Here is a 26,365-nt window from a genome sequence, read left to right as displayed (position 1 = left end):
CTTTCATATTTCATGATCAGACTGCTGTATGATTAGAGGTGAAAACAAAACTCATTTGGGCAAACCACCTTCACAAATAAATCCACAGATTCCAAAGGTGACTCTATTTAACTCACACTTGACTACTTTTTATATAGCAAGTTGACATCTTTTTCTAAGTTCAAAACAGGAAAAGCAAATTGGGATATAAACTGTAAAAATCCCACAAAATAAAAAGCAGAAGTTCCTCTTACCTAGTATGGACTCTTAACAACCTAAGCCTACATGATTCCTAGTCTTCATGATTTTAATTATGAATCCACACGAGAAAAAGATAAAACATTGAATCCAAAAGTTCCTAGTGCATTAAGATGCCACAAAGAATAAAATGCTGAAGTCTAGAGAAAGGCTCTGGTTTTAGCTTTGTCATGCAATAGCTATAGAACAGCACGAAGTCTCTTATCTTCATCAGAACAATGTTTCTCAACAATAAATGAAGGTTTAACCAAGGTGACCGCTAAGATCCCTTCTGGTTTTAAAATTCTGTGACTCTGTTAAATATGCAAATCTAAAGCAAGACATGAAGAGACTACTTCAATGAACATCTTTCAAGCTATCCAGTAATCAATTTGATTCATCAATCATGCACTGAATCAAATGACTAGGAAGATAAAGCCAAAGTGTGCATAAAAATGGATTAAGTTTTCAGAATCTTTAAAAACCGATGTCTTGACATTCATGTGGACAGACAGTCACATGTAAACCACAGGGTCTGTCATTATTTTTGCTTGTTCAACGCTGCTGCCAAATTCTACTCAGTTTCCTAAACACGCTTAGTTAGTGCTTCCTCATGACAAAGCCACATGATGAGTTTTTATAAGGCCACTGGCAAGGCGGCACCCCAGGGATGGATCACTGTTACAACTCTTTCCAATAGTTTTGTAGTTACTTAGATCTAAAATTTTTGTTCTACAATTTATCTTAAAAAAAAAAAAGAAGTACCAAAGACTAAAAAGTACCAAAGAGCAGGCAAAGTACCAAAACACCAAAAAACATTTCATTTGTAATGCTTTTGTTATTCGGCAAGCAAGCCAACATTTCAGCTAACACCTTCATCACATTCCACTAGCTTCTAGAAGGCAATAGCATCTGGCCGAGAAATGACCCTGGCTGCCTAGCACAGCCATCTGGGGAGCCCAAGAGGCACTCCAGAGCAGTTATATCTCAATTTCTAGGGTCAGGGGTCAGGCAGCAACCATTTTTAAAATGTCTCAGCTGATTCCAAAGTGCCGCTAAGGCCGAGAAGCAATGCAAGTTCAAACCACCTTCCATCTGAAATGCAGGAATACTCAGTGGAAGGCACTAGTACAGGTGGGACGATTTAAAAAGAAACCAAACCTCTCACTACTTCCACTTTCTTTTTTTCCTGCACAGAGAAACAGCCCGAAGTCACTGATCTGGGGAGAAGACACTGTTCCTGAGAGTGTGAATGTTAAGAATATGCATAAAAATCAACCAAAGGCCATGAGACTGGGAAAAACAGTCCTTCTCAGCAGAGTGCACTATTCAAAGGCAGGCGCTGGGTTTGCTAACTTCTTGGTGACAATAGCATGCACCCTTCGAGATCTTACTTTCTCCTGTGTCATCACTCCAAAGCATCTCTGTGCTTCACCAAGAGGTTCTGACAGCCAGTTACAGCTTCTTCAAGCATCACTAACATTTGACTCACGAAAGCAAACTCAAACCAAACCAGCAATCCCACGCCAATTATAGTTCATGAGGATTTATATCATTTCACTGGAAGTCTGCAAAGAAGAGAAAGAATTCCACATACTTCTGATTTAAATATTCATTAGTCCTCACTAATATTTCAAGCACGCTTCATCTCAACAAGCAACCAACTTACACTGGGCCTTGAATTTTGTCAATTCCTCACTTTATGAGGTATAACAAAGCAGTCCTCCTTTTAAAGAAGGGGTTCAAAGTAAAGCCTGCACCTTTCCTGGGACCTCAATGACACTTTAGTCCCAACACTCAACCAAATGGGAGAATGATCTGTGTACATGATTGAACATACGTAGAAAATTTTCAAGTAAATATGACACACTATACACAGGATCAGATTCATAACAGTATTTCTTCCTCGCCTTCAACCAGAAAGAGAAACAAGCTCTTGGTATAATCAGAGAAACTTGTCATGATACGTGAAGTTTTGTTAGTCTGAAAGATTTGAGAAGACAGGCATGGCCTATCCAAACCCGTCTGCCCGAAACTCCCTGTGACCAATGTCAATTACCAATTAACAAGCAGCTAGGACTCATTCTCCCCTGGGAAACCCTGGACTCGTGACACCGGGTTTCCAACCTTTGGGGACTGGCCCTCTTGTCTCCTCATTCATCCTCCTCTATCTCCTGGTTCAGAGGCAGGCCACCCAAGGACTTCTTTGTCCTCACCCTAGAGGGGGAGCTCAGCACGGCTGGATTGCCAAACACCAGGGGCCGGCTCAGAGGGTTCACCATTTCAGAATCTGAATCGCTGGATTCACTCCCACTGCTGGTTGAGCCCTCAGTCATTTGCAGGGGTGCCTTGCCAGTGGTACCCACTGACCGTGCCATCCTTGAGGTTGGACCCATGAGAGGTGTACCATTAATTAGCATTCTACCTCCTAAACCAGCCAGGCCTCCCTTTCCAAGGCCATCAGGCATATCCATTGCCTCCGGGGCTGAGGCTACCTGGCTAAGAATGAGTGGATCTGTCTCTGACTTGTTATATCTCAGATTCCTTAAGTATGGCCTTTGTGAGCTAGGGGAACCATTTTCATAATGGGGCTCCTGGCTTGGGAAACTCTCTCCTCCCACACTTCTCTCTCTGCGGTCATGTGTGTTTTCAGAAACATAGCCTTGAGACCCGGTCCTGTCCCAGCTCAGACTTGGACTTGAACTCCTGCTGCTGGGAGACAAGGGAGTGGCCAGGGGACTGTGACCGCCTGAACCTCTGAACATCTCGTCTATCAGAGAGCTGTGTCGTGGGAGTCTGGGGCTCCCACTCAGATCGAAGCTGAGGTCTGCTGAGTCATCATCAAGGAATTCTCTGGAAGGGGGCCGGGAGGACTTGGCAGGGTGAGGGGCAGCCCGGGGCCTAGCCTCTATTCGCCTCTCATCATCCCTGGACGGCAGATAAACGCCACTGGTCACGTCAGCCTCATAGTTGTCATTTGTTTGGGACTGGGACGCGTGCTCCCTGAGCAGGTCGGATTCACTGTCTACGTCACTGCAGTCAATGAAAGGAATGGACGCGCTGCTGCCTCGGGCAGCCTCGGATGCTGGACCTGTGCTTGGCTGCGGGGGCCGCGGCCTACTCTGCTGGGGCCTGTCCTTAACCAGCTCCTCGTCTTCCTCCGCCGCCGCCGCGCTGGCCCCGTCTCCCTTCGTGCTCCCGGCCGGGCTCCTGGACGGGCCGGGGCCGCGCTGCCGCTCAGCGTCCTCGGCCGACGCCGTGGCGAGGTCCCCGCCCTGCGGGCAGCTCTGGCCGCCCGGGGGTTCAGAGCCTTCTCCGAGGGTCAGGCTGCCACTCTGCTGAGCCTGGGGGAAGAAGCGGGGTGGGTGGGGTAAGAGAAAGGGATGGGGGGAGATAGAAAAGGGAGCCATTAGACCCCAGCGCAGAGAGAGCGTGCAAGACGCGGCGTCTAACTGAATAGCAGAGCTTTGCGCACCAAGTGGCCAAGGAAAGCTTGAGAAAGCCTGCCCTCCGGTCCTGGAACAAGGCACCCTGGCTCTAAGTGGGCCCTCCCAGGGGTGTCTTGCCAGGTTCCAGAATGTTCTTTCAGGGTCCCCGGCAGCCCAAGTGAGGCAGGGCCTCAGCATTCTAGGACCCGGGGTCTCCTGAGTTTTCTTTGGAACAAGAGCGCCCTTCCCGCCCACAGGGAGCTTCCCGAGGTGGTGTTGGGGGCAGGGGGTAGAGGAAAAGGCACCCGCCCAGGGTCCCCGAAAGCCAGTTGACACGGATTTCAGACAAATGACAGAAGCCACCTTTGTTTCAATGCCCAAGGGCAGGAATGAGCTGGTCACAGCTCTCTTTGGAGTCACACAATGAAAACCGCCTTCGTGTGCTTCCCCAACAAAGCTCTTATTCTCCTGTAGAGAAAACCCTGAGAACACATCCAGAGACCAGCTCCGGGGCAAACCAGCTCTGGCCACCCTCACAGCAAGAGTGATAATGGGTTTGGCTGCCAACTGCGGGCGCTGCCGTGTAACGCGAGCCCTGGGAACTGGCCGCCCAGTCCTCTGCCAGCGTGAGGTTCTGACCTTGGCACCGAAGGGGAGCTACACCCATCCCTCGAGAACTAGGTTCCTAATGCCCGGCCACAGCTGGAGGAGGATGGGCTTGGCTCTGGGGGGCCCCACCAGCCCTACGCTGAGCTCAGGTCAACAGAGAAACATCCTCCGGAGCAAGGGCATGGGATGGAGAGGGGCAGGGATACAGGCCAGGGTCTTGGAGGCCAGGCTTCAGGGGTGAGGAGCGCAGAGCCTGAGTTTGGTCAGGGTCAGAGCACAGAACTCGACTCCCCAGAAAACACCCCTTAAGGGTGAATCACGAAGACCTCAAAAGCAGACCCGGTCCTCAGCAGAGGACGTCTGGTGGCAAACAGCTATGAGAGCGACTGACACCATCACTGACTTGTTTTGGCACTTCTGAATTTGGCTCTGATGGCTGTGTAGCAAGGCTTCTGATGGAATGGATCTTGCTGTGTTTCCTGGGAGAAATCATACAAGAAAGACCAAGTTAGATGACTTGTGGGTTTTTTTGTTGCTAATAAAAAAAACCAAAAACAGCACTCGGTAGTGAAGCACTCAATAGTGAAGGCACCTAAAGTAGTCTGGATAAATGATCCCTGGAAACAGACCCCGCCACCCCTTCTGCAACACCCGTAGGATCCAGGGGTTGCTTCAACCTTGAGCTAGTTCTCGGCATCCCTAGCTTCTGCTGGATTGGTCCAGCTGGTTGGGAGCACCAGCTACTCTCTAGTTATGGGATATGTTGCCGGGAGGGAGAAGGTAGCTGGACTCGGGAAAGCTCTGAATTGCAAGCGATGGTGTGATGATATGAAATCAATTGTGTCTCTGGGTAATGATTTTGTAGATCAGTTCTGTAATAGAGGCCACTGGCACTAACTGGCTGACTCCTTCGCAGCCCTCGGTTCAGAGAAAAGGCCCTGCCCCAGGAATGAATATACAGACTCCACAGTAGAAGATTTCAGTGCCACTAACACCTCCCCTTTAATCTTTTCTTTCCCTTAGGTAGGTGGCCCCACCTTCCCAGGGAGCAAGCATTAGAAACCTTTAAGGCATGCACACACGTGTGCTAAGCCACTCAGTTGTGCCTGACTCTGCAACCCCATGGACTGCAGCATGCTAGGCTCCTCTGTCCATGGGATTCTCCAGGCAAGAGTACCGGAGTGGGTTGTCATTTCCTCCTCCAGGGGATCTTCCCAATGCAGGGATCGAACCAAGGTCTCTTATGTCTCCTGCATTGGCAGGCGGGTTCTTTACCACTAGTGCCACCTAGGAAGCTCATTCATACACATGAAACTGCAGAGAGAATAAATTCCACTGTCTATCCAGCTTTTCTTTAAAATACTCCAAAGTAACACACCAAATCTCTGGAGCACCCACATTCTGAGTCGGAGAGAGCAGGGCCCCTTCTCATACGATCCCCAAAAGCCTAATTTAAATCATCTGAAAAAATGATGGGGTTTGTTACATCTAGATAAACAGGCAAATAACCTTCTGAACCTTATGTCTCTGGATACGGGGAGGGAGAAACAAGCCCAGTTCTGAATCACGACAAATATACAAGGATGGTCACAGCAGCGTGTTTGTTTCAGCAAAGCAAAACACCCAACAACGTGAATGTTTGTCAACAGGGAATCAGATAAATTAAAAATAATACTTTCATGATACCATGAAACAATGAACCTAGATCTCCAACTCAGGGTAGGGTTTAAGAAGCAAGATGCCCAATTATGTACAATGTAATACTGCTTATTCAAATGAAAAAGGACATCCCTAGGGCAATTCTGCCTGTTCTCTTGGGTGCATGAATATTTCTATTAGAAGTAACATGAATCAGGTACTTTGCCTCTGGGGAGAGGAGGAGGGGCATAATGAAGGCTGTTGCTTAAAGAGGATTTTTCACTACATCCATAACCACAATAGCTACAAATAAAAGAAGAAATAAAACCCCAGAAACAAAATATTAAAAATGTCACTAGCTAATTCTAAGTAGTAGGAACATGCATGCTTGCTGTATTCTCTGTGTTTTATTATGCTTTTTTAATGTGTTCAAGGGAAAAAAGAAAAACATTAAAACACACACTTGTAATTCTCCAGGTAGGAACACCGGAGTGGGTAGCCATTCCCTTTCTCCAGGAGATCTTTCAGATCCAGGAATTGAACCCCGGTCTCCTGCATCGTAAGCAGATTCTTTACTGTATGAGCCACCAGAGAAGCTCTGTTACTAAACAGTCCTTGGTGAACCAACATTTCACCCCTGAACCCTTTTCTTTTAATGGCACCCCTCTCCAGTACTCTTGCCTGGAAAATCCCATGGATGGAGGAGCCTGGTAAGCTGCAGCCCATGGGGTCGCTAAGAATCAGACACGACTGAGTAACTTCACTTTCACTTTTCAGTTTCCTGCATTGGAGAAGGAAATGGCAACCCACTCCAGTGTTCTTGCCTGGAGAATCCCAGGGATGGGGGAGCCTGGTGGGCTGCCGTCTGTGGGGTCGCACAGAGTCGGACACGACCGAAGTGACTTAGCAGTAGCAGTAGCAATAGGCAGAACAATGCTGAAGGGCAATGGGCTCTGGAGCTAGGTGACCTGGGCGAGTTACTCAGCATCTTTGAGCTAATGTGTCTCAATCTTTAAAAAGGGAAGAAAATAGCACTGACCTCACAGAGATGGTATAAAGACTCCAAGAGTTCATATGTCTAGGGGACTTGGGACAAGGCCTGGCATATGACAAGAGCTACCAGCATTTGCTAACAACAAAAATAATACATTCTGTTTCTCTTCAATCAAACTTCATCGAGTTAAAAACTGAATGGAACTCTACTCAGTACAGTACTCTGTAATGACCTGCAATGTAGATTCTATGGGAGTAGGATACAAAAAGAGGAGATATACGTGTAACTGATTCACTCTGCTGTACACATCAGAAACGAACATTGTAAACAACGATACTCCAATAAAAATGAATTAAATAAATAAACTGAAGAAAAGGGGTTGCAACTTTTCCAATTAAAAAAGATTTCATAGAAGTACTGTCAGTTCAAATCCCCGAATATCTAAGGACTCCGGGGTGAGTAGGTTTTCACAGCGCTGTATCCCCTCTGTAAGCTCCTGTTCCTCCTCCATCCCTGCCCCCTGCCCGCTTCCTCTTACCCCAGAGTGAGGGTCTGCAGCTGCTCTTAACACTGAACAGGCAGGGCCCACCCATGGCCCACCGAGAACGATTCCTCTCCAATCAGAAGCAGCACTGACGTTTCTCTTACCTTTCAAACTGCACTTTCTTATGTCCGCCTTCTTTAACATAGTCGAGAACCTGCTTCTGAGTCCGACCACTGCAACGGAGACCGCGGGCAGGAAGGGAGAAGACAGCAAGATGTTCTCAGGTCACACTCAGCCCAGCCCATGTTCTCAGGTCACACTCAGCCCAGCCCATGTTCTCAGGTCACACTCAGCCCAGCCCATGTTCTCAGGTCACACTCAGCCCAGCCCTGTGCCATCTTTGCCTCCCCTCCTCCCGTAAGCAGTCCCAGGAGAACCTGTGCTTTGCTGTCCCTTCTCCGTCTCGATACATCCCTTATCAATATAACAGAAAACAAGTCCAACCACCCAACAATCCTGTGTTTGGTTATGGAGCAACCATCCCAAGAGCTTGTATACTTCACGAAAGCAGGACAGTTCTAGTCACCATACACGCCAATGCCTAGGATGGAATCTGACACTCAGCAGACTCTCAAGGATTGTTGAAAGACTGAGAGAAACTGAAGCAACGATGGGCAAGTCTACACGGCCTTTGGTGAAGATACGGCAAATCTTATGAAAAGTTGTTTTTTTTTTTTCATGTGGACCATTTTTCAAGTCTTTATTGAATTTGTTATAATATTGCTTGCGTTTTCGGTTTTAATATCTTGGCTAGTGAGGCATGTGGGATCTTAGCCCCTGAATCAGGAATCCACACCCACTGCATTAGAAGGTGAAGTCTCAACCACTGGACCGCCAGGGAATTTCCTCTACAGCGAATGTTAACGAGGCACTTTTGCTTCCACCTAGAAAGGGAGTTCTTTGTGCATTAGAGAGTTCCACTGGGAGCTGACCGTGGCTGGGTAGACAGCCTCGTGGCCATCTAAGATTCAAAGAGAACACAACTAGGAGCCTTCTAGGATGACCAAGAAAACACCCTATCTGCCAAGTTGTCTTCGAAGATAACTTGAAAGTCTTAGGGAAATGAATCCATGATAAACGTGCAGATGGGAAGTATAATCCTTACCTGAACCGAAACGATGACCCTCGGCTAAAGAGAACGGGCTTGGGCTTGGGCTTGGGCTCTTCGAAAAGTCTAAAAAAGGCATGATGTTCAACACAGATTTTCCAGAAGGACTTGCAAAAATCCCGACTGGCCATTAGGAATTCCAAGGTATCCTGGTACGAGCTCTAAAAAGAGAAGAGAGCATCATGGGTTTTCCCATTTCCACAGACGTTCAGTTGAAAAACAGGAAAGGGGGCAGAAAAAACAAATTTGTCCCATTAAGTTTTAGCCGTGTTATTTCATTATGGCATGACCATAAATCCATATACTGAGTAAAATACAGGTGTTCCATTACGATGCCATATTGTCACCCTTCAACCATTTTCTTCGCCACTTAATTCCTTAGAGGAACAGACAGACAACGGGACACTTGGCAGAAATCAACATTCCCTTTGACTGAATTCATAAACAAATTCTGTTCACTTGGCTTACATTTCCTTCTTCAAAAAAACCCCAAGTATCAAAATTCCTTTTATGACTCCTTAAATGAAACAGTTTTTCTTTCCATTCTCTCTCTCGTGGTTCATGCCAACTTTGAATACTGTGCTTAAGCCTTCCTTCCATTAAATAGCATAAGATTCCAGCCTCCAGGTGGCCCCAGGACCATACAGGAAATGAACATTTTTTTTTTTTTTCTGGAGCACAAAAGTATCAGTCAAGGCTGAAAAATTCATGTCCTTTGATTTGAGAAAGGGGATATGGTAATTTTCTAGTCCTAGACTGAATGCTCCCAATTTAAGTGGCAAGCTTATGTAAACAAAGGTTACCACAGTCCTTAACATTCCCAGCAGTCCCAGCTATTTTGGGGAACCTCACAGCTCTGTTTCAACTTACAGACAAGTGAGGCTGCAGTATACAGTCTATTGGACTCAAAACACATTTTCTCATACAAAACAACTTCCAAGGGTGCCTGCTTCCCAGGTCAGGTCATAAAAACCCATTTCATCCATACTGTATCCAAACTACTATAAGCCTTGTTGTTGTTCAGTCGCTCAGTCACGTCCAGCTCTTTGTGACCCCCATGGACCAAGGCATGCCAGGCTTCCCTGTCATTCACCATCTCCCGGAGTCTGCTCAAACTCATGTCTGTTGAGTCAATGATGTCATCCAAATATCTCATCCTCTGTCGACCCCTTCTCCTCCTGCCTTCAATCTTTCCCAGCATCAGGGTCTTTTCCAATGAGTCAGCTCTTCACACGAGGTAGCCAAAGTATTGGAGCTTTAGCATCAGTGCTTCCAATGAATATTCAGGGTTGATTTCTTTCAAGATTGACTGGTTTAATTTCCTTGCTGTCCAAGGAACGATAAACCTTCAGTTCAGTTCAGTCGCTCAGTCATGTCCGACTTTTTGCAACCCCATGAACTGCAGCAGGCCAGGTCTCCCTGTCCATCACCAACTCCCGGAGTCCACCCAAACCCATGTCTATTGAGTCGGTGATGCCATCCAACCATCTCATCCTCTGTCGTCCCCTTCTCCTCCTGCCCTCAATCTTTCCCAGCATCAGGGTCTTTTCAAATGAGTCAGCTCTCCACCTCAGGTGGCCAAAGTATTGGAGTTTCAGCTTCAGCATCAGTCCCTCCAATGAACACCCAGGACTGATCTCTTTTAGGATGGACTGGTTGGATCTCCTTGCAGTCCAAGGGACTCTCAAGAGTCTTCTCCAACACCACAGTTCAAAAGCATCAATTCTTCGGTGCTCAGCTTTCTTTATAGTCCAACTCTCACATCCATACATGACTACTGGAAAAACCATAGCCTTGACTAGATGGACCTTTGCTGTCCAAGGGACTATAACCCTAGACTGCCATTTATAATCTCTGTCCCGCCATGGGAAAAAAGTACTCCAGTTCTGGCTGGGGACACCAATGCTCTGTCATCACCTCCTCCATCCCCATTTATGGTGGAAGGAGAAGATGCTTTCTTCCTTTTTTGACCCAGTGCCATGTGAGTAACATCTTTAGAGGGTCTGTGGGCAGGCTGTGTTGGAGGGGCTGGGTCAGTTCCTGAGAATGCACTGTCAGGGGTGGGGGGCCCCTGGATGGGCAGAGACAGGCCTGGAACATGGCAGAATGCTGAACGGGATCAGGAGTGGCTGAGGCTGGAGACACAGCAACTACAAAGTGGGGTTGGGGAGGGGGGTGTCAGATGTGCACACGTCTGTGCACAAGGAAGTGACTCCTCCCAGGCACACATCTGTGCCCTGTCTACTGATGGCAGTTGTAGAGTGGCTCAGCCTTTGGACACACCACACAGACTAGCAGAATCCTGGAGGGCTGCTGGCTGCAGGTTCCACCTGCACCCTAGTGAGACCCACTCCACCCCAAGGTGACTCAAGTTCACTTGAGGAACATCAAGTCCTGTCCCCACGGAGGTTCCTGAGAGGCACTTACGTTCACGTCCGGGCGGAGCTTGATAAGAAAGCGCTTCCTCTTGAAGCTCAGCTTCCGCACCTTTGCCCAGTTGAAGGCGTTGATCTTCGTAAAACCCTGAGAAGAGAGGCATCGGCTGGTGAGCTGGGAACTGCATGATAAGCAACACGGGAGATGGTCTGCTTTGCTCCCAGGGATCAGAAAGGAGAGCTGATGTGACTGTTCATAAGAATGCTTCCTGCTGCAGAATTCCAGGGCTCTGTGGCTGTGAGTGATACCCGCTCCCTTCCTAGATTCATTATTTTGCACTAATTCTATGATCTGACTTTCACACTTAAGTCTGCCTCCAGGGAGAGAAGAGGCTGACCAAGTGGCTGATAAAAGAGAAAGATAAATAAACATAATAACCATGACAACCACCATAATTATTAGGGACCATCACTGAGCAAGTTCCAGCCACGGTCCCAAGTCCTTTACAGGCCTTTTCTTATGAAACCTTCCATGAAAGCCCAGTGAGCTGGGTTTATCTTCATTCTACCCATGTGGAACTTGCAGCGTGGCAAGATTTTAATTTGTTCTAAATCATACGGTCCCTGCAGCAGAATGAGATTCCCAGGCATGTGCCTAAACCAGGAGCCACAGAAGCAACAGACCAGCTGGCAATCACACTTTGTCCACATTGCTCTGCCCCTGGACCCGGCGGGCTTCCCGCAGCACGGGACAGAGGGAGACCCCACCCTCGGGGTGTCTCTGATACCAGAGAACAGTCTCTGGGAGGGATGCATGTATCCTCATCTTTGATAGCCAGGTGGGATGTGGGGAACCCATAGAGGGGAGCCCCCATATTCCAGCTCCCATCTGTCCCATCCTCTCAGCTGAAATTAGAATTCCTCCAGCCCACTGGAACACCAGGACCATTTGTTTAAATTGGCTGGAATGAAGCAATTAGGCACTGGCAGGAAGATTAATTCCAAGACACAGTCCTTGTACATGATTACATTACTGAGCAGTTCTCTACATTTCAAGTGTCTCAAACACAATCAAAGCAAATTAATTCAATTGTGAGGCACGTCTTACCCGGCTCCCCACCACTACCCTGATCTTTAGAAATGTTGAAGGGTTTTAATTTTGAAATGGGAGGCTAGGACTGACGACTACATTGTTTTATTGTCATTCCCCCCCCCCCCCGCCCCCCTTCAGGAACTCCTAGATTATGTCTATGGGTCAAGAACTGTTAGGGACAGTCACCTCCTCAAACGCTACACTGCTCTTAAAATATTGCTTCCTACTGTCTCAGAGGAAACCGACTTCAACTTCTCTTGGGACATGAATCTGTAGTGATTAGGGTTCATTGTAAACATCTGAGGGCTTCCCAGGTGGCTCAGTGGAAAAGAACCCACCCTGCCCAATGTGGGAGGCTCAGGCTCAATCCCTCGGGTCAGGAAGATCCCCTGGAGAAGGGAATGGCTACCCACTCTAGTATTCTTGCCCGGAGAGAGGAGCCTGGCATGGAGTTGCAAAGAGTTGGACACAACTGAGCAACTAACACATAGATGCAGATAAACATCTGATACAGGAGAGACAGAATCCCTGGTTATTTTGGTAAAATACAAAGGGGAGATGGAACACAATCCAGCAGAGTTCAAAAAAGTTTTAGGTCATGCATGAGTTTACACATTCGAAACAGCGTGAAATCTGACCCTGCTTCATGAGCCAGGCAGATGCTTTCTTTATATCCCTTTGAAACCGAAGCACAGATGATCCACTCTTGTTTAAAAGAGAAGCCTTGAGGGATGCATTGCCCAGCACAGGGAATCTAGCCAATATTTTCTAACAGCTTTAAATGGAGTATAATTTATAAAATACTCAATCACTGTGTTGTGCACCTGAAAGCAATATAATACTGTAAATCGATTATAAAAAAGAAAATTAAATTAAAAGTTCTTCAATTAAAGAGAAGAAAAAAGTCTTGAGGAAAAGCTTTGAGGTGGTACATATGTTCCCTGTCTTGATTTCATGGATGGTTTCATAGGATATACAAGGTTAAGAACTCACCCATATTGAAGAATGGCACACTTTGAATGTTTGCATTTAATTGCATGTCAATAATACTTCAATTATATTATCAAGAAAAAGAGATGCATTCATCAATAACACTACAGCAGCACTGTGATCAAGGGTGCACACATTTCCGAATGCAGAGTATTATGTCCTTTCATAAAACACAGGTAAGGGTCCAAGAACAGTATGTTTTGCTGCAAAATTACAGCAGGACATGGACACAGCTTCTAGGAATTCATAAAATTGCTGTATCCTCTAAGTTAGGTAAACGCGAAATCATAAACAAGCTGACTTAGGTAAAATCCAAATCCATTCAAACAAACAAACAAACTCAAATTAGGTTAACAAATAAGATGAATATCATGACCAAGTGTGAAAAAGGTGCTTACTTTGTGGATCTGAAATCTCGATTCCATTCAACTATGTTCTATGTTAGGTCCACAGAGAGATACAGGTATCTGTGATCCTACAAGGTCAATGTGCTAAGTCACTTTGGTCGTATCCGCTTCTTTGCAACTCTATGCACCATAGCCTGCCAGGCTCCCCTTTCCATGAGATTCTCCAGGAAAGAACTGATTGGGTTGCCATGTCCTCCTCCAGGGGATCTTCCCGACCCAGGGATCAAACCTGCGTCTCTTACATCTCCTGCACTGTCAGGTGGGTTCTTTACCACTTGGGAAGCCCACAAAGTCACTAAACACAAACAAATCTGCAAGCACAGATTCCCCAAGCAGAGGAAGGGCAAAGGAAATCCAGTCTGCAAGTGTGAGGGCATGGAAAGAAACGGAAACCCAGTAGCGAGGTTTGTCTGTTCCCTTCGTCATCTAAAAATAATTATCAGAGATCTTAGCCTGGACCACCCAACATGGAATCAGAGTTGAAGGTCAACTCTTATCTCTCCATCACCAAGGGAACCGAGCTGGTTCTAAACGCTCTTACCTGAAACACTAGAATCCCCGTGTTGGCCACAGCCAGGTTGATCTTCGTGCCTTCCCGGTCCTTGGCCGGGTGCAATCGGACGCCGTACATCTCCAGTTTGCGGGCAATCTCTAGGAGCTGGAAATCTGATTCTGCTGGTGTCTGTCCACTGAGAATACAAAAAAATCAAGAGAAAGGCCAGGAGATTTGAACTCCCTGTCTATGAACTCAAGATTAGGCACCTTCTCCTGGTAAATAAAAAGGTGTTTCATCACTAACAATGGGGCTACCTGATCAGACGACACCCAGCCTCCAGTTCTTTATAACTCACAGTCAAGCCAGTGGAACAAAAGCTGTATTGCCTGTGTAACACAAAACCCCCAAAGTCAATGTCATACTTGGCCAGTTTTTTTTTTTTTTTGAATCTCAAAGAGTTTCCTTTAAGGTCATATGAAAGCAAAACTCCATCATGCTGAAACAAGTTTCTAGTCACTTAACAATAGCCCTAAATTTGCAAAGTTCACAGCAACACTATCAAAGGCAACTATCAACCAGGACTCAAGTGCTTTCCTTGAAACGCAGTAACAAAAACAGGAGGCACAGAGGATAGTTGAAGATATTTTATGGATCAAAGGAAAGAAACCAAAATGGAGGTGAACAAAGGTTCCCCATTGCCACACTATTCTTACGTCGTCCTGAGTTCATGAGGTCCCCTTCCTGATTTCCTGGTACTTGGTCTTACACTCTTTCTCTTACTCAAAATCACAGGGTCCTAAAATGCCAGTGTTATTCTTATCTCACAAAAAAGCAAGGAAGGAGTCCAGGGGTTTGGTCTTGAGTGGGTAACCTGCACCTCTGAGAGTCCAGGATAAGTGAGAACACTGATTAAGCCTCTGGGCTCTCCTCCCTCCCTCTTTGTATATTTCTTCCCAATACTTACTCTTTGCGTGTGTACAGGTACTTAATGAGTGTCAGAGGACAGAGAGAAACAGCTCAAAGGAAGCAACAAGGGAGACTTACATGTGGTTATGGTGAAATTCCACGATTTTGTCTTCTAGCGCATCTTGCTGAGGTATGTACTTATTTTTCGCTAAATGCTCTCTGTCCGATGCCTCATCAAAATCCCCAATCTCAGCTACAAAGAAAGGGAGAAAGAAAAACCAGCCACATGTGATTAACACTTCACAGTTTGTTACATTCCCAGTGGACTGTTCCCCAGCTAGTAAACTGGAAAAAGTAGCCAAGAACATAAGGCGATCCCAGCTGGTGAGTATCCTAAGGGCGAGATGTGAGAAGCTGTGGACAGGAGGACGGATTTAACAGCTCTGCCAATGTAAGACGACAGTTTCCACTTTTTCTCATCTTTACCCGTTGGAAAGAAAACTTCAGAATCATTCATCTTTGGCCATCCATGTTCCTGGTTTTCCTTCCTCCCCACCCAACTAGGGGTTGCTTCTACTTTAGGCAGTAAATTCTAAACAAGCGGATCAAAACATTCTGACTTTCAGGGCTTGACAAAATCGACTTTGGAAATGCACATATAACAATTAGTGGAAACCCTAAATGCTTTATCATGTAGAGAAAAGATGATTGTAAATAGGGGTAAAAGTACATAATGGGCTTCCCAGGTGGCTCAGTGGTAAAGAATCCACCTGCCAATCCAGGAGACATAAGAGATATGGGTTTGATCCCTGGGTCAGGAAGATCCCCTGGAGAAGGAAATGGCAACCCACTCCAGTATTCTTGCCTGGAGAATCCCATGGACAGAGTAGCCTGGCGGACTACAATCCATGGGGCTGCGAAAGAGTCGGACGCAACTAAAGAACAACAATGAAAGGTACCTAATCTAATTTGGTAAAAATAAATGGCTCTTATTATCAGAAATGACCCAACAGACTGCAAATCCTTACAAAATTTTCATCGACAAGAAAGAGGGTGCCTATTTTTCTCATGTAACCTCAACACAGTCCCCTAACTGCTCTAACCTGGAAAATTAAAGGATAGAGCTTTAACGTAATCATTGTACCTTTAACAACACTGACTCCAGCTCAGTTTATAGCAATTCAGTACAGATGGGACAGTGTGCCTTATCATATAGTCTGTGTAACAAGCTTAATAAAATGAACGGAGCCCAGCTGTTTAGAGGAAAAGCAAGTTAACCGTTGCTATGAAACCCACCCTTCACTTTGTCTTGTGAAGCAGCTTGTCACACTTTGGGCAACGCACCCTGGTAATCACGCAGGATATGCACTATATGTTGCTATAATTCACAGCCCCCGAGAATATTTGCTTTGCATCCAACAATGCCAACTCGCCTGGCACCAGCTGGGCCACTGGAACAATCAATCACTCGCTAGCTTCCAACTGCTATGGCAAAATCAATATTATTTCCTAACTGCCCTTTCTTAACAAATTTCCTCCTCCCTAAGTTGCCACTTTCTATCACAAAGGACAACATGGAAGTGGGGGAACCTTCCCACCACACTGCCACCACCCACTGGCGGCCTTGATGATGACGGCACTGTCTTTTCGGAAATCTCTTCTATCCTGGCTCAAAAGAGCCCAGTGCATCTCATTATTCATAGTAACAGTGTTCTATCAACTCCCTATGAAATATCAAATTAATGAATACCAAACCATCATTCCCAGGGGAAATAAGAGCTTAGGTTCCTCTAAGAACCTTGAAACACTTTTTCATCAACCAGCCGAGTTTTCTGTATGCTTCTGTAGAAATACATCCTCTTTTATGCACTGTGTTGATTCATTAACATTGAATCCACAGCCAACAGCGCTGTAACTCAGGCCCGAATGAAGCATATCTGCACCCACGTGTTTCTCCACGTGTGCGTGTGGGCTCAGCCACTGTCATGTCTGACTCTTTACGATCTCATGGACTGTAGCTTGCCAGGCTCCACTGTCCAAGGAATTTTCCAGGCAAGAATACTGAAGTGGGATGCCATTTCCTCCTCCAGGGGATCTTCCCAACCCAGGGGTCGAACCTGCATCTCCCGCAACGGCAGGCAGATTCATTACCACTGAGCCACCTGGGAAGCCCTTATTTCTCCATAAGGCACGTCAGAACCTTCCTGCACTTGTGGTTCAGCAACGATACTTGGGGGCCATTTAAACAGGGAAGTCACCAACAAAGCACAGAAACGCAAGAAGTGTGGCACTGAATGGATCATGAAAAGGATACTTGTTTCCAGTATGAGAGCTGAAACCAGAAAGCAGAGCATCACCTTCTCTGGCCCCCAGCTGGGGAGGTGTGTGGGGGAGGTGACTCAGATGTTTTTACCATCTTGTGCATTGCCTGCACGTGACCCTGAAAGCACCAAAAATGCTAATTCTGGGGCTACAAAGAAACGTCAGAGAGCAGGTGCATTTGCAAACATGAAATCTACAGATAACGAAGACTGACTGCATATGGTGAGGGCGGGTGGGGACTCACCTAAACCCTGAATTTTTTTTTTTTTTATGAGTTTTGAGTTTGGGTTTCTTAACATACATGGATTTCAAAACACAGTCTTTTCCATAATTCAGTATAAGAGTTAAGACTTCCAGTTTGTCTTCTGGCATCCAGGTCAATACACCTGAACTGTCTTTTCCTTGGAATCACTTGCCTTTCAGCTCCTAAAATGCAAGGGCAACATGACTATGAAATTTACTTTGTCCCACATGCTTTCTTCTTGGAATTAGAAAGTGGCACCTGCTTATGTCTGGAGAGTTTGAGAATTGATGTGTTCAAGATATGACTTGCTCTTTTTTAATCAGAGATGTCAGATTAGCTGATGCGTGCAAGCTAAATCGCCTCAGTCGTGTTTGACTCTCTACCATCCTGTGGACAGCAGCCCACCAGGCTGCTCTGTCCATGGGGTTCTCCAGCCAAGAATACTGGAGTGGGTTGCCATGCCCTCCTCCAGGGGATCTTCCTGACCCAGGGATCAAACCCATATCTCTTATATCTTCTGCCTTGGCAGGAACGCCACCTGGGAAGCCCTTATATCAGCTGATGTATATACTGAATTCCTTATCAGTCTACTCTCAGCAAAAGATAAAAAGAACAACTCCAGATCTTGTGATTTTCCTGAACTCTCATGAAGATGTGCTTGGGCAAACTTGTGCTTGTACAGCCTCAGACTGGATGCACACACAACCTGCTGAAATGCACCCCAGTCGGCCTCCACGCTACACGAGAGGTCCTCTTATAAACAGGCCCACCTAGTGTTCGAATCTTCTCTTCATCAGCTTCTCCTACTGGTCTTCTCAGAGTCGATTAGGGAAAATTAAAAGCTCGAAGTTTGTACAGGGGATATCTAAGACGAGCAACAAACGAACCAATGAAAAATATGTCTGAAAGATGACAGTGCATTCAAATGAAAAGAGGAAAATTTTTAAAAATCGGATTGTGTATATATGAAAAGATGAGATGAAAATACAGCTCAGTAGAGATAATTTTCCATCAGCACTAATATCACTTTCTGCAGAAGGGAGATGAACTGACCCCTTCTACAGTACTGATCATGTAAATAATGATCAGTCATTTCAATGAACACACCATTCACAGAAGATTCTCCTTTGTGACACGGTGTATGGTTTGGTTGCTAAGTTGTGTCAGACTTTTGCAACCACCTGGACTGTAGTGCACCAGCTCCTCTGTCCATGAGATTACCCAGGCAAAAATATTGAAATGGGTTGCCCTTCCCTTCTCCAGGGGATCTTCCCAACCCAGGGATCTAACATGGGTCTCCGGCGTTATAGGTGGGTTTTTTACCAACTGAGTCACCAGGGAAGCCCAATAAATGTATGGGATGCTCAGAAATACAGAAATAGGGTTTTGCAAGTATAAGAATATTGAAAGTGTGTCACCAAACTGCGTATCAGAGAGAACGGAAATAGCAGGAGTACTTCTGGACCCACCTATTTCACCTCCTGTGGAGAATTCAAGATTCAGGGGATTTTTGAGCCCTTGTTGATGTCTGGGGGTGAAGGGTCCCCTGGAGCGAGCACATGGCTTTCTGGACTTCAGTGACCCTCCACTTCCCATGTGCGTGGGTTACTCTAACCATAGACTTTAAAAAGGAAGGGGCCTAAGAGAAAGCGGCTACAAGACTAAATGACACCAGAAATGGCTGAGTAAATTTTTCTTCTCTCACCAAAAGGCCATGGTCGGAGACATTTCCTGAAGTGGCTGTTCCAATAAGGAAGTTTTATTTCAAAATTTCCCATTGTTTGGAAAGGGAGGGCCGCAGGTGAGTGAGAACAAAGAGAGGTGGTTGCGTTTATTGAACTCCTAGTGTATTCTAAATACTGATGCTATCATTTCATTTTCACAGCTGTAGGAAACAGCTTCTATTAATCCCCTGTTCCAAAGGAAAGAGAGGTGAGGGACTTTGTAACTTGCAGGCTGATCAGTCAACTAATAGAAACGAGGATTGCCTGAGTCAAAACATTGCTCACTCCACTGTTACTGTAAGAAGACAGAAGACCAAACACATGAAAGGGAAAAGTTAGGTAACTGTCTGCACCGAAGTGTCCTCAGTTTAAAATGGGGAAAACAGCACTGAGCTCATGGGAGTTGTTACAAAAATTAAATGAGATAATACACAGATCTGAGATAATACAAAGAACTAGAACATAGTAAAGTCTAATAAAGATTACTTTTTGGGGGGGGGGGTGCCTGTCCTTTTTCACATCTTTTTTTTTTTTTTTTCAAATTAATAAGAAAACACCCATCTATTAAGTCTGGTAGATATTCAACCATGCCCATGTACAAAAAGGGCTTCCCTGATAGCTCAGTTGGTAAAGAAATCTGCCTGCAAAGCAGGAGACACCAGTTCGATTCCTGGGTTGGGAAGATCCGCTGGAGAAGAGATAGGCTACCCACTCCAGTATTCTTGGACTTCCCTTGTGGCCCAGCTGGTAAAGAATATGCTTGCAATGTGGGAGACCTGAGTTCAATCCCTGGGTTGGGAAGATCCCCTGGAGAAGGAAAAGGCTACCCACTCCAGTATTCTGGTCTGGATAATTCCATGGACTGTATATATAGTCCATGGGGTCACAAAGAGTCAGATATGACTGAGCGACTTTCACTTTCATGCACACACACAAAAGACGATAAGCATGGTTTCCACAAACACCTGGTCATTTGGGACTAAAGTAGTTTGTTGACTACTAGGAGTGACCCTTCCTACAAACCTGGAGTCTTGTTAACTGGGCACCTATGAGGACAGGCTGGGCCTGATTACATGGGATTGCTTTGTATACAATGGAAATTTTTAAATGGTACGACAGTATTTATATACTAGTGTTTATATATGTTGACCCTGGTCTACGTACATACTATCCTTCCTGAAACATAATGTGTGTATTTAAAGTAACTTCTGCCTTACCAAGAGAAAAAAAAGTGCCTAGGTGGGTAGTCAGTAAGCCTTAGAATGAGCACAATCTAATTATCCTTTATTTCGTGTTTAAGAAAGTTAAAATGTCTACTTCAAGCATCACTTGGATTCTATCCAGGGTCATGTGTCTTGGTTTACTGAACTCTTGAGCAGAGTACAGGAAGGGAAATCTTGGACAGTTTTATGTCTTATGTCTGAATGCCAAAGTGTCATATTCAATGACGAATATTAAATCCAAGAACAGGACTGAACTAGTTTCGTCTACTTGGCCACCATCCATTCAACTGAATCTGAGTCAGTTGAGTTTTCAACAATTACATCTTCCATCTTGAAAAGCATGGCAACCACCAGGACACAGAATTCCCAGGTCAACATCTGGGGGAAGAGAGTGAAAGCGTTAGTTGCTCAATCAAGTCTGACTCTTGGTGATCCCGTGGACTGTAGCCCTCCAGACTCCATGGAATTCTCCAGGCAAGAATACTGGAGTGGACTGCCATTCCCTTCTCCAGGGGATCTTCCTGACACAGGAACAGAACTCAGGTCTCTTGCATTGTAGGCCGATTCTTTAGCGTCAGGGAAGCCCACAGAAGGACAGGAGTATTAAATGATGTTAAGAGTGCTACTTTCCAGCCTCTGGCTTTTGTGCTAATGCAACATCAGCCGAAAACATTGTTTGCAGTAGATGTCATTTCCCCTCACCAAGCAGATGGCTGTGTATTTCCCACACACTTCCTGAAGGAGATCAAAAGAACTTACATTGTACAATGTGCGAGATCAGGAGGGCAGCACTGTTGTCATTACATGCCAGCCTGCCTTGAGCCAGGTCCTGCTTCACCTGCAGAGCGAAGAGGTACCTACAAACAGAAGCAGAGACGGGCGTCATACACAGAGAGGTGGGCGTCCAGCAAAAAGGGCACAGTTTCCACAACAAAGTCAGGCTCAACCGTGGCAGTTTGCCTTTACAGCGAGGACCTGGTGAAAGGTACATAAACCAGAAAACAAGAAAAGTCTGCACAGGTGGGAGGAATTCCTGGTGCAACTGGCTGCAATGTAAATATTCACACCTCCCTAAAAACACTGGGAGACATATGCCACAATCCTCACACAATGAGTAATGCACTTCATTTTATATGGAGAGATAACAACCATAAAAATTAAGACTATAACTTACCACCCTATATATTTTTGTGGTGTATAGCATGCATTTAAACTTTTCTCACAGATCAGTCAAATATACTAAAAATGGCTCTATGGCCCAGACAATAACAGTAGGCTATTATGGTTAGGAAAAGCCTTGTTGATGGAACTGGAAACACGAGTGTCTTTTTTTGTGGTGGAACAGTCACTCAGCTTCTTCCATAAGCTGCCAGATGTGTAAAAATCCATTTATTTAAAATTTCTTTTCTTTACGTGGTAGAATAAAGCTAGTAAACATTTTTAGTGAAAGAGAAAAATGGATTTATAAATCAAAGAAATTAAGTAAAACCAGAGTGATGTTAAAATCGATTTGAGAATATCAATATCAACTCACAGATTTGTAGGAAGATATTTGCTAGTTTGGGGCTTCTCTGATGGCTCAGACAGTAAAGAATTCACCTGCAATGTCAGAGACCTGGGTTTGATCCCTGGGTTGGGAAGATCCCTGGAGGAGGGCGTGGCAACCCACTCCAGTATGGTTGCCTGGAGAATCCCATGGGCAGAGGAGCCTGGTCGGCTAGAGTCCATAGGGTCGCAAAGAGCTGGACATGACTCAGCACAGTTCCTTCCTTCCTTGCTAGTTTTGTCCACTGTCAAGAAGAAGCGTCACACTGGCAGCAAGCAACCCTCAACAGCTAGATTCTGGCTCTCACACAATTACTATTTGAAGCATATAAAGGCAGGGAGAAACGGTAGATTCCAGGCACGGAGGAGGGAAAGGTACAGAGTGAGCCTAGACTATCTAGGTATGCCAGAGGGCAAACAGCTTGCGAATATAAACGGGCTCTATTATAAGGCGGAAAAAACCTGGAAGGGGTGTCCACTAGCCAACACTGTGACAACTTGAACAGCAACATGAAGGATTAAAGTGAATCAAAACACATGGAACTAATGAAATTTCATGAGTACTAATGAAATTTCATAATTTTGCATTATAATACTCAGGAAAAAAAAAGAGAGAAAGCAGAAAAAATGAACTGTATTAACACTTGAGGAGTCTATTAAAGCATTCTGTATTAAAAGTTGGTGATAGTGAAAGTTGCTCAGTCATGTCCGACTCTTGGTGACCCCATGGACTCTATTCAGTCCATGGAATTCTCCAGGCCAGAATACTGGAGTAGGCAGCCTTTCCCTTCTCCAGGGGATTTTTCCCAATCCAGAGATCTAATCCAGAGGTCTCCCGCATTGCAGGTAGATTCTTTCCCAGCTGAGCTATAAGGGAAGCCCAAGAATACTGGAGTGGGTAGCCTATCCCTTCTCCAGCAGATCTTCCCAACTCAGAAATCGAACCGATGTCTCCTGCATTGCAGGCGGATTCTTTATCAACTGAGCAATCAGGAAAACAAGGAAGCCCAATATCAATATCAAGGAAGCCCAACAAAAAATTGGCAATCTAAGGCAAAAAACTGGGCATGTAATCTATCTCTCCTGTAGGAAGAGTATTTCACGAAATACAGATAGGTGGCTCTAGCGGGGAAGAACGCGCCTGCCAATGCGGGAGACCTCAGAGGTGTGAGTTCGATCCCTGGGTTGGGAACATTCCCTGGAGGAGGACATGGCAATCCACTCCAATATTCCTGCCTGGAGAATATAGAGGAGCCTGGTGGGCTACAGTCCATTGGCTTGCAAAAAGTCAGACACAACTGAAGTGATTTAGCATGCACAGATAATCCAGCTGGATAAGGCAAAATTCTACTTTACAGAAGAACACCAACAAATAACACAACAAAATAACAATTATAAAACACTCATCCTACGGCCTCTAAAGAAATTATTGACTCTGGCAAGGATTGTTCTTGGCGTAAAAACCACTTAGGAGTTTGGACATTTGAATGCAGACAAACTCACAAGAGTTTCCTTCAGAAAGGAAAGGTCAGAATGCTACCACCCTAACTCAGCGACCAATCTCAGCATCACTAATGAAACAGGAAGCACAGGACCCCACTACGAGGGGATTCTAGTCAAGAATGTGTAACTTGTATCTGTCAAGCTTTTAGAGCTGAGGTCTAGTTCGCAGGGAGTACAGAAGACAGAGAAATAAGTTATACAGGAAGCAATCAGACAAACTTAGGAGGTAGGTTATCTCACAGTACAGCTGGTCCAGTTTTTTCAACAAGATGTTATCACGAAGAAAAAGAGATTCTGCTAGATTAAAAGGGGTTCAAAGGCTGTAACAACCAGTTGCAATGTGGGGTCCTACGGTGAATCTCACTTTAGATGAGCAGATATAAATGACATCTGAGCAACAAAGGGGGACATTTGAATACAGCCAGGGTATTAAACGAGATGAAAAGTACACATATATACACAGAAAAAAAATGAGAAAAGCTCTCCCTGAGGTGCTAGCAATGCTCAGCTCTGGGCAACAGGTACATGGTAGTTTTACCTTCTTAGTCACATTTATCTAGATATTCTAACTTTCTACACTGTACATGGATTACTTTTGTAACAACAAAAGGGTCTTTTTAATTTTTTAAAAAAGGGCTTTTAGCAAGACTCACCACAGAGGTGTTGCGAAGAATTAAATGAAATAACACACGGAAAGCACAGTGACTAGAATAAAAGCATTCAACACAAATTAGCAATTTTAAAAAGCTGAATAAAAGTGAATCCCCTTTAAGTCATTTGTGTGTGTGCTTAATCGCTTCAGTCATGTCTGAGTCTGTGGGACCCTATGGACTGTAGCCCACCAGGCTCCTCGGTCCATGGGATTCTCCAGGCAAGAGTACTGGAGTGGGTTGCCACGTCCTCCTCTAGGGGATCTTTCTGAACTGGGGATTGAACTTATCTCTCTTTAAGTCTCCTGTGTTGGCAAGCAGCTTCTTTACCACTGCTGCTGCTGCTAAGTCGCTTCAGTCGTGTCTGACTCTGTGCGACCCCATAGACGGCAGCCCACTAGGCTCCCCTGTCCCTGGGATTCTCCAGGCAAGAACACTGGAATGGATTGCCATTTCCTTCTCCAGTGCATGAAAGTGAAAAGGGAAAGTGAAGTCACTCAGTCGTGTCTGACTCCTAGCGACCCTATGGACTGTAGCCTACCAGGCTCCTCCATCCATGGGATGTTCCAGGCAAGAGTACTGGAGTGGGGTGCCATTGGAGGCATTTCATAACCAGAGACACACAAACACCCAAAGGTCTACCAGTTGATAACAACCTTTCCCCAAGCCCCCATAATGTTCGTTCGTTCATTCATTCATTCATTCATTCTCTTTCTGTGTCTCCCTGGGAAGTCAAAGCAGAGTAAAACAGAGCATATAAAAATAATCACAACATCAGCACACACGTTTAAATGGGAAGAGGTGACACAAACCATCCCTCTGGATTGGGCTGTGGTTATTGTTTTTTGAAGCCAACACTTCTTAGAACTACAGGCTTTAATTCTTACCTGTGTAGTTAATTTCCAGATAAGCAGGAAGAACGTGTGTTTTAAAAGCATGACATTCGGAAGGTAACCAGCTATCAGTTTAAACACAGGGCCCTGTGGTCCAGAGACAGAACTCAGGGTTCAGGGCCTCTGGGGAGGGTCTCTCGTGGGTGTGGAGAGGGTGTGGGGTTCCGAGAGCTCCCCTCTTTCATTAGAGGGCAAAGCCCGAGCTGAAGGATGCGGGAGGAGCCTGTCACTCCCTGATTACGCTGACTCTTCCTGTCCTAAGGCCCTGGTAATCCCACTGGGCACTGTGTCATCTTGTAATGACAGCTGTAAGTCAGGCACGCCAGCTGCAGGGCTAACTTCAGAAATTCAGCAGCACTTCCTGCACCATAACTGAAGCAATTCCCATCGAATTCACACAAAGTGCTCAGAGCAGAATCAACTGTCCTTGGCAGAAGGGTAGGCGTATGAGAGGGGAGGCGACGACAGTGGTGGGGCCAGAGCGCTGTCACTTCCAGGGACCTCAGGGGAGAAAGTCACACCCCTCGGAAGCCATGTTTTAAACACGTCTGTTTTCATTAACTTCGTTCGGGAGCTCTCACTCTTTCTGCCACTTACTCAACATACATGACGGTGTCCCAGCCAGCCAAAGGCAACACTGCAGCAGACCCTGCCCGGCAGCAAACTCAGACAGGTGCCCTCCGCGTAGAAGAACACAGCCAAGGGGCTTCCTTGGCCGCACAGTGGTTAAGGCTCCGCTTCCACCACACGGGGCAGGGGTCCGATCCCTGGTCGGGGAACTAAGATCCTGAGAGTCATATAGTGTGGCCAAACTGCCTCCTCGCAAAAACACAGCCAAGCAGAAACTAAACCCTACTTAAGACGCGATGCTCAGAGAGTACTATGCCTGACCTCACCAGCACAGCCAAATAATTCCCAGCTAGGCCAGAAGAAAGCCTGGTAATTTCCTTCTCAAAGACCCCTCCTAAGTGGTTTTAAATTTGCACCGAAGAGTCAGTACTTCGCTCCTTCCGGATGCTTGAGACCTGGTGTCAGGAGAGTGAGAGATTCAGTGAGAATGTAGTCCAATAAATAGAAAGGATTTCAGCCTCTCGTTTAACAGCGAGATGCAATTCAATCTTCGATCTATACAGACAGGGAGCTGAAAGCTATTCCTGGAGGCCCGAAGAATTGGCTCCAGCTCGAGTGCACTTCGAGTCCGCCCAACTGCAGGCCCATTTCCGTCCGTCTCGCTCTCATCCGCACGTCCCTCGCCTGAAGTACTGTCCCTACGGGGCTTCTCCCAGATCCTCCCTCCCTCACCATCTGCCATGGAAAACTGCCGGGAGTCTCAGTGGTCACATTATTAGATTTCTCCTTAAACAGGACTCTGTGGGAGTGCGGGAGTTGACCCCTTGGATCTGGAAGGTCGCCTTCCCATCATATCTTGCAGCAAAGAGGAAAGTGATGCAGAGCTT

At 45.8% G+C, this 26,365-nt stretch overlaps 1 protein-coding gene across 1 annotated transcript in view; it reads right to left on the bottom strand.

The window, feature by feature from the left end:
- The window catches only part of FARP1 (FERM, ARH/RhoGEF and pleckstrin domain protein 1), a 236,270-nt gene that overhangs the window by 49,577 nt on the left and 160,328 nt on the right, over positions 1-26,365 (bottom strand). Inside the window, exons 5-12 of the mRNA XM_068984199.1 lie at positions 21,077-21,174; positions 14,943-15,057; positions 13,944-14,091; positions 10,965-11,060; positions 8,535-8,698; positions 7,534-7,602; positions 4,657-4,732; positions 3,308-3,560 (exon numbers count right to left, since the gene is read on the bottom strand). Coding sequence (XP_068840300.1) covers positions 3,308-3,560; positions 4,657-4,732; positions 7,534-7,602; positions 8,535-8,698; positions 10,965-11,060; positions 13,944-14,091; positions 14,943-15,057; positions 21,077-21,174 — 1,019 coding nt within the window. The remainder of the gene's footprint in view (positions 1-3,307; positions 3,561-4,656; positions 4,733-7,533; positions 7,603-8,534; positions 8,699-10,964; positions 11,061-13,943; positions 14,092-14,942; positions 15,058-21,076; positions 21,175-26,365) is intronic.

This window comes from Capricornis sumatraensis, chromosome 12, assembly GCF_032405125.1.
Source record: "Capricornis sumatraensis isolate serow.1 chromosome 12, serow.2, whole genome shotgun sequence".
Taxonomy (NCBI): Eukaryota; Metazoa; Chordata; class Mammalia; order Artiodactyla; family Bovidae; genus Capricornis; species Capricornis sumatraensis.
The sequence above is the reverse complement of the archived record's forward strand: the minus strand, read 5'-3'. Positions and strand labels throughout refer to the sequence as shown.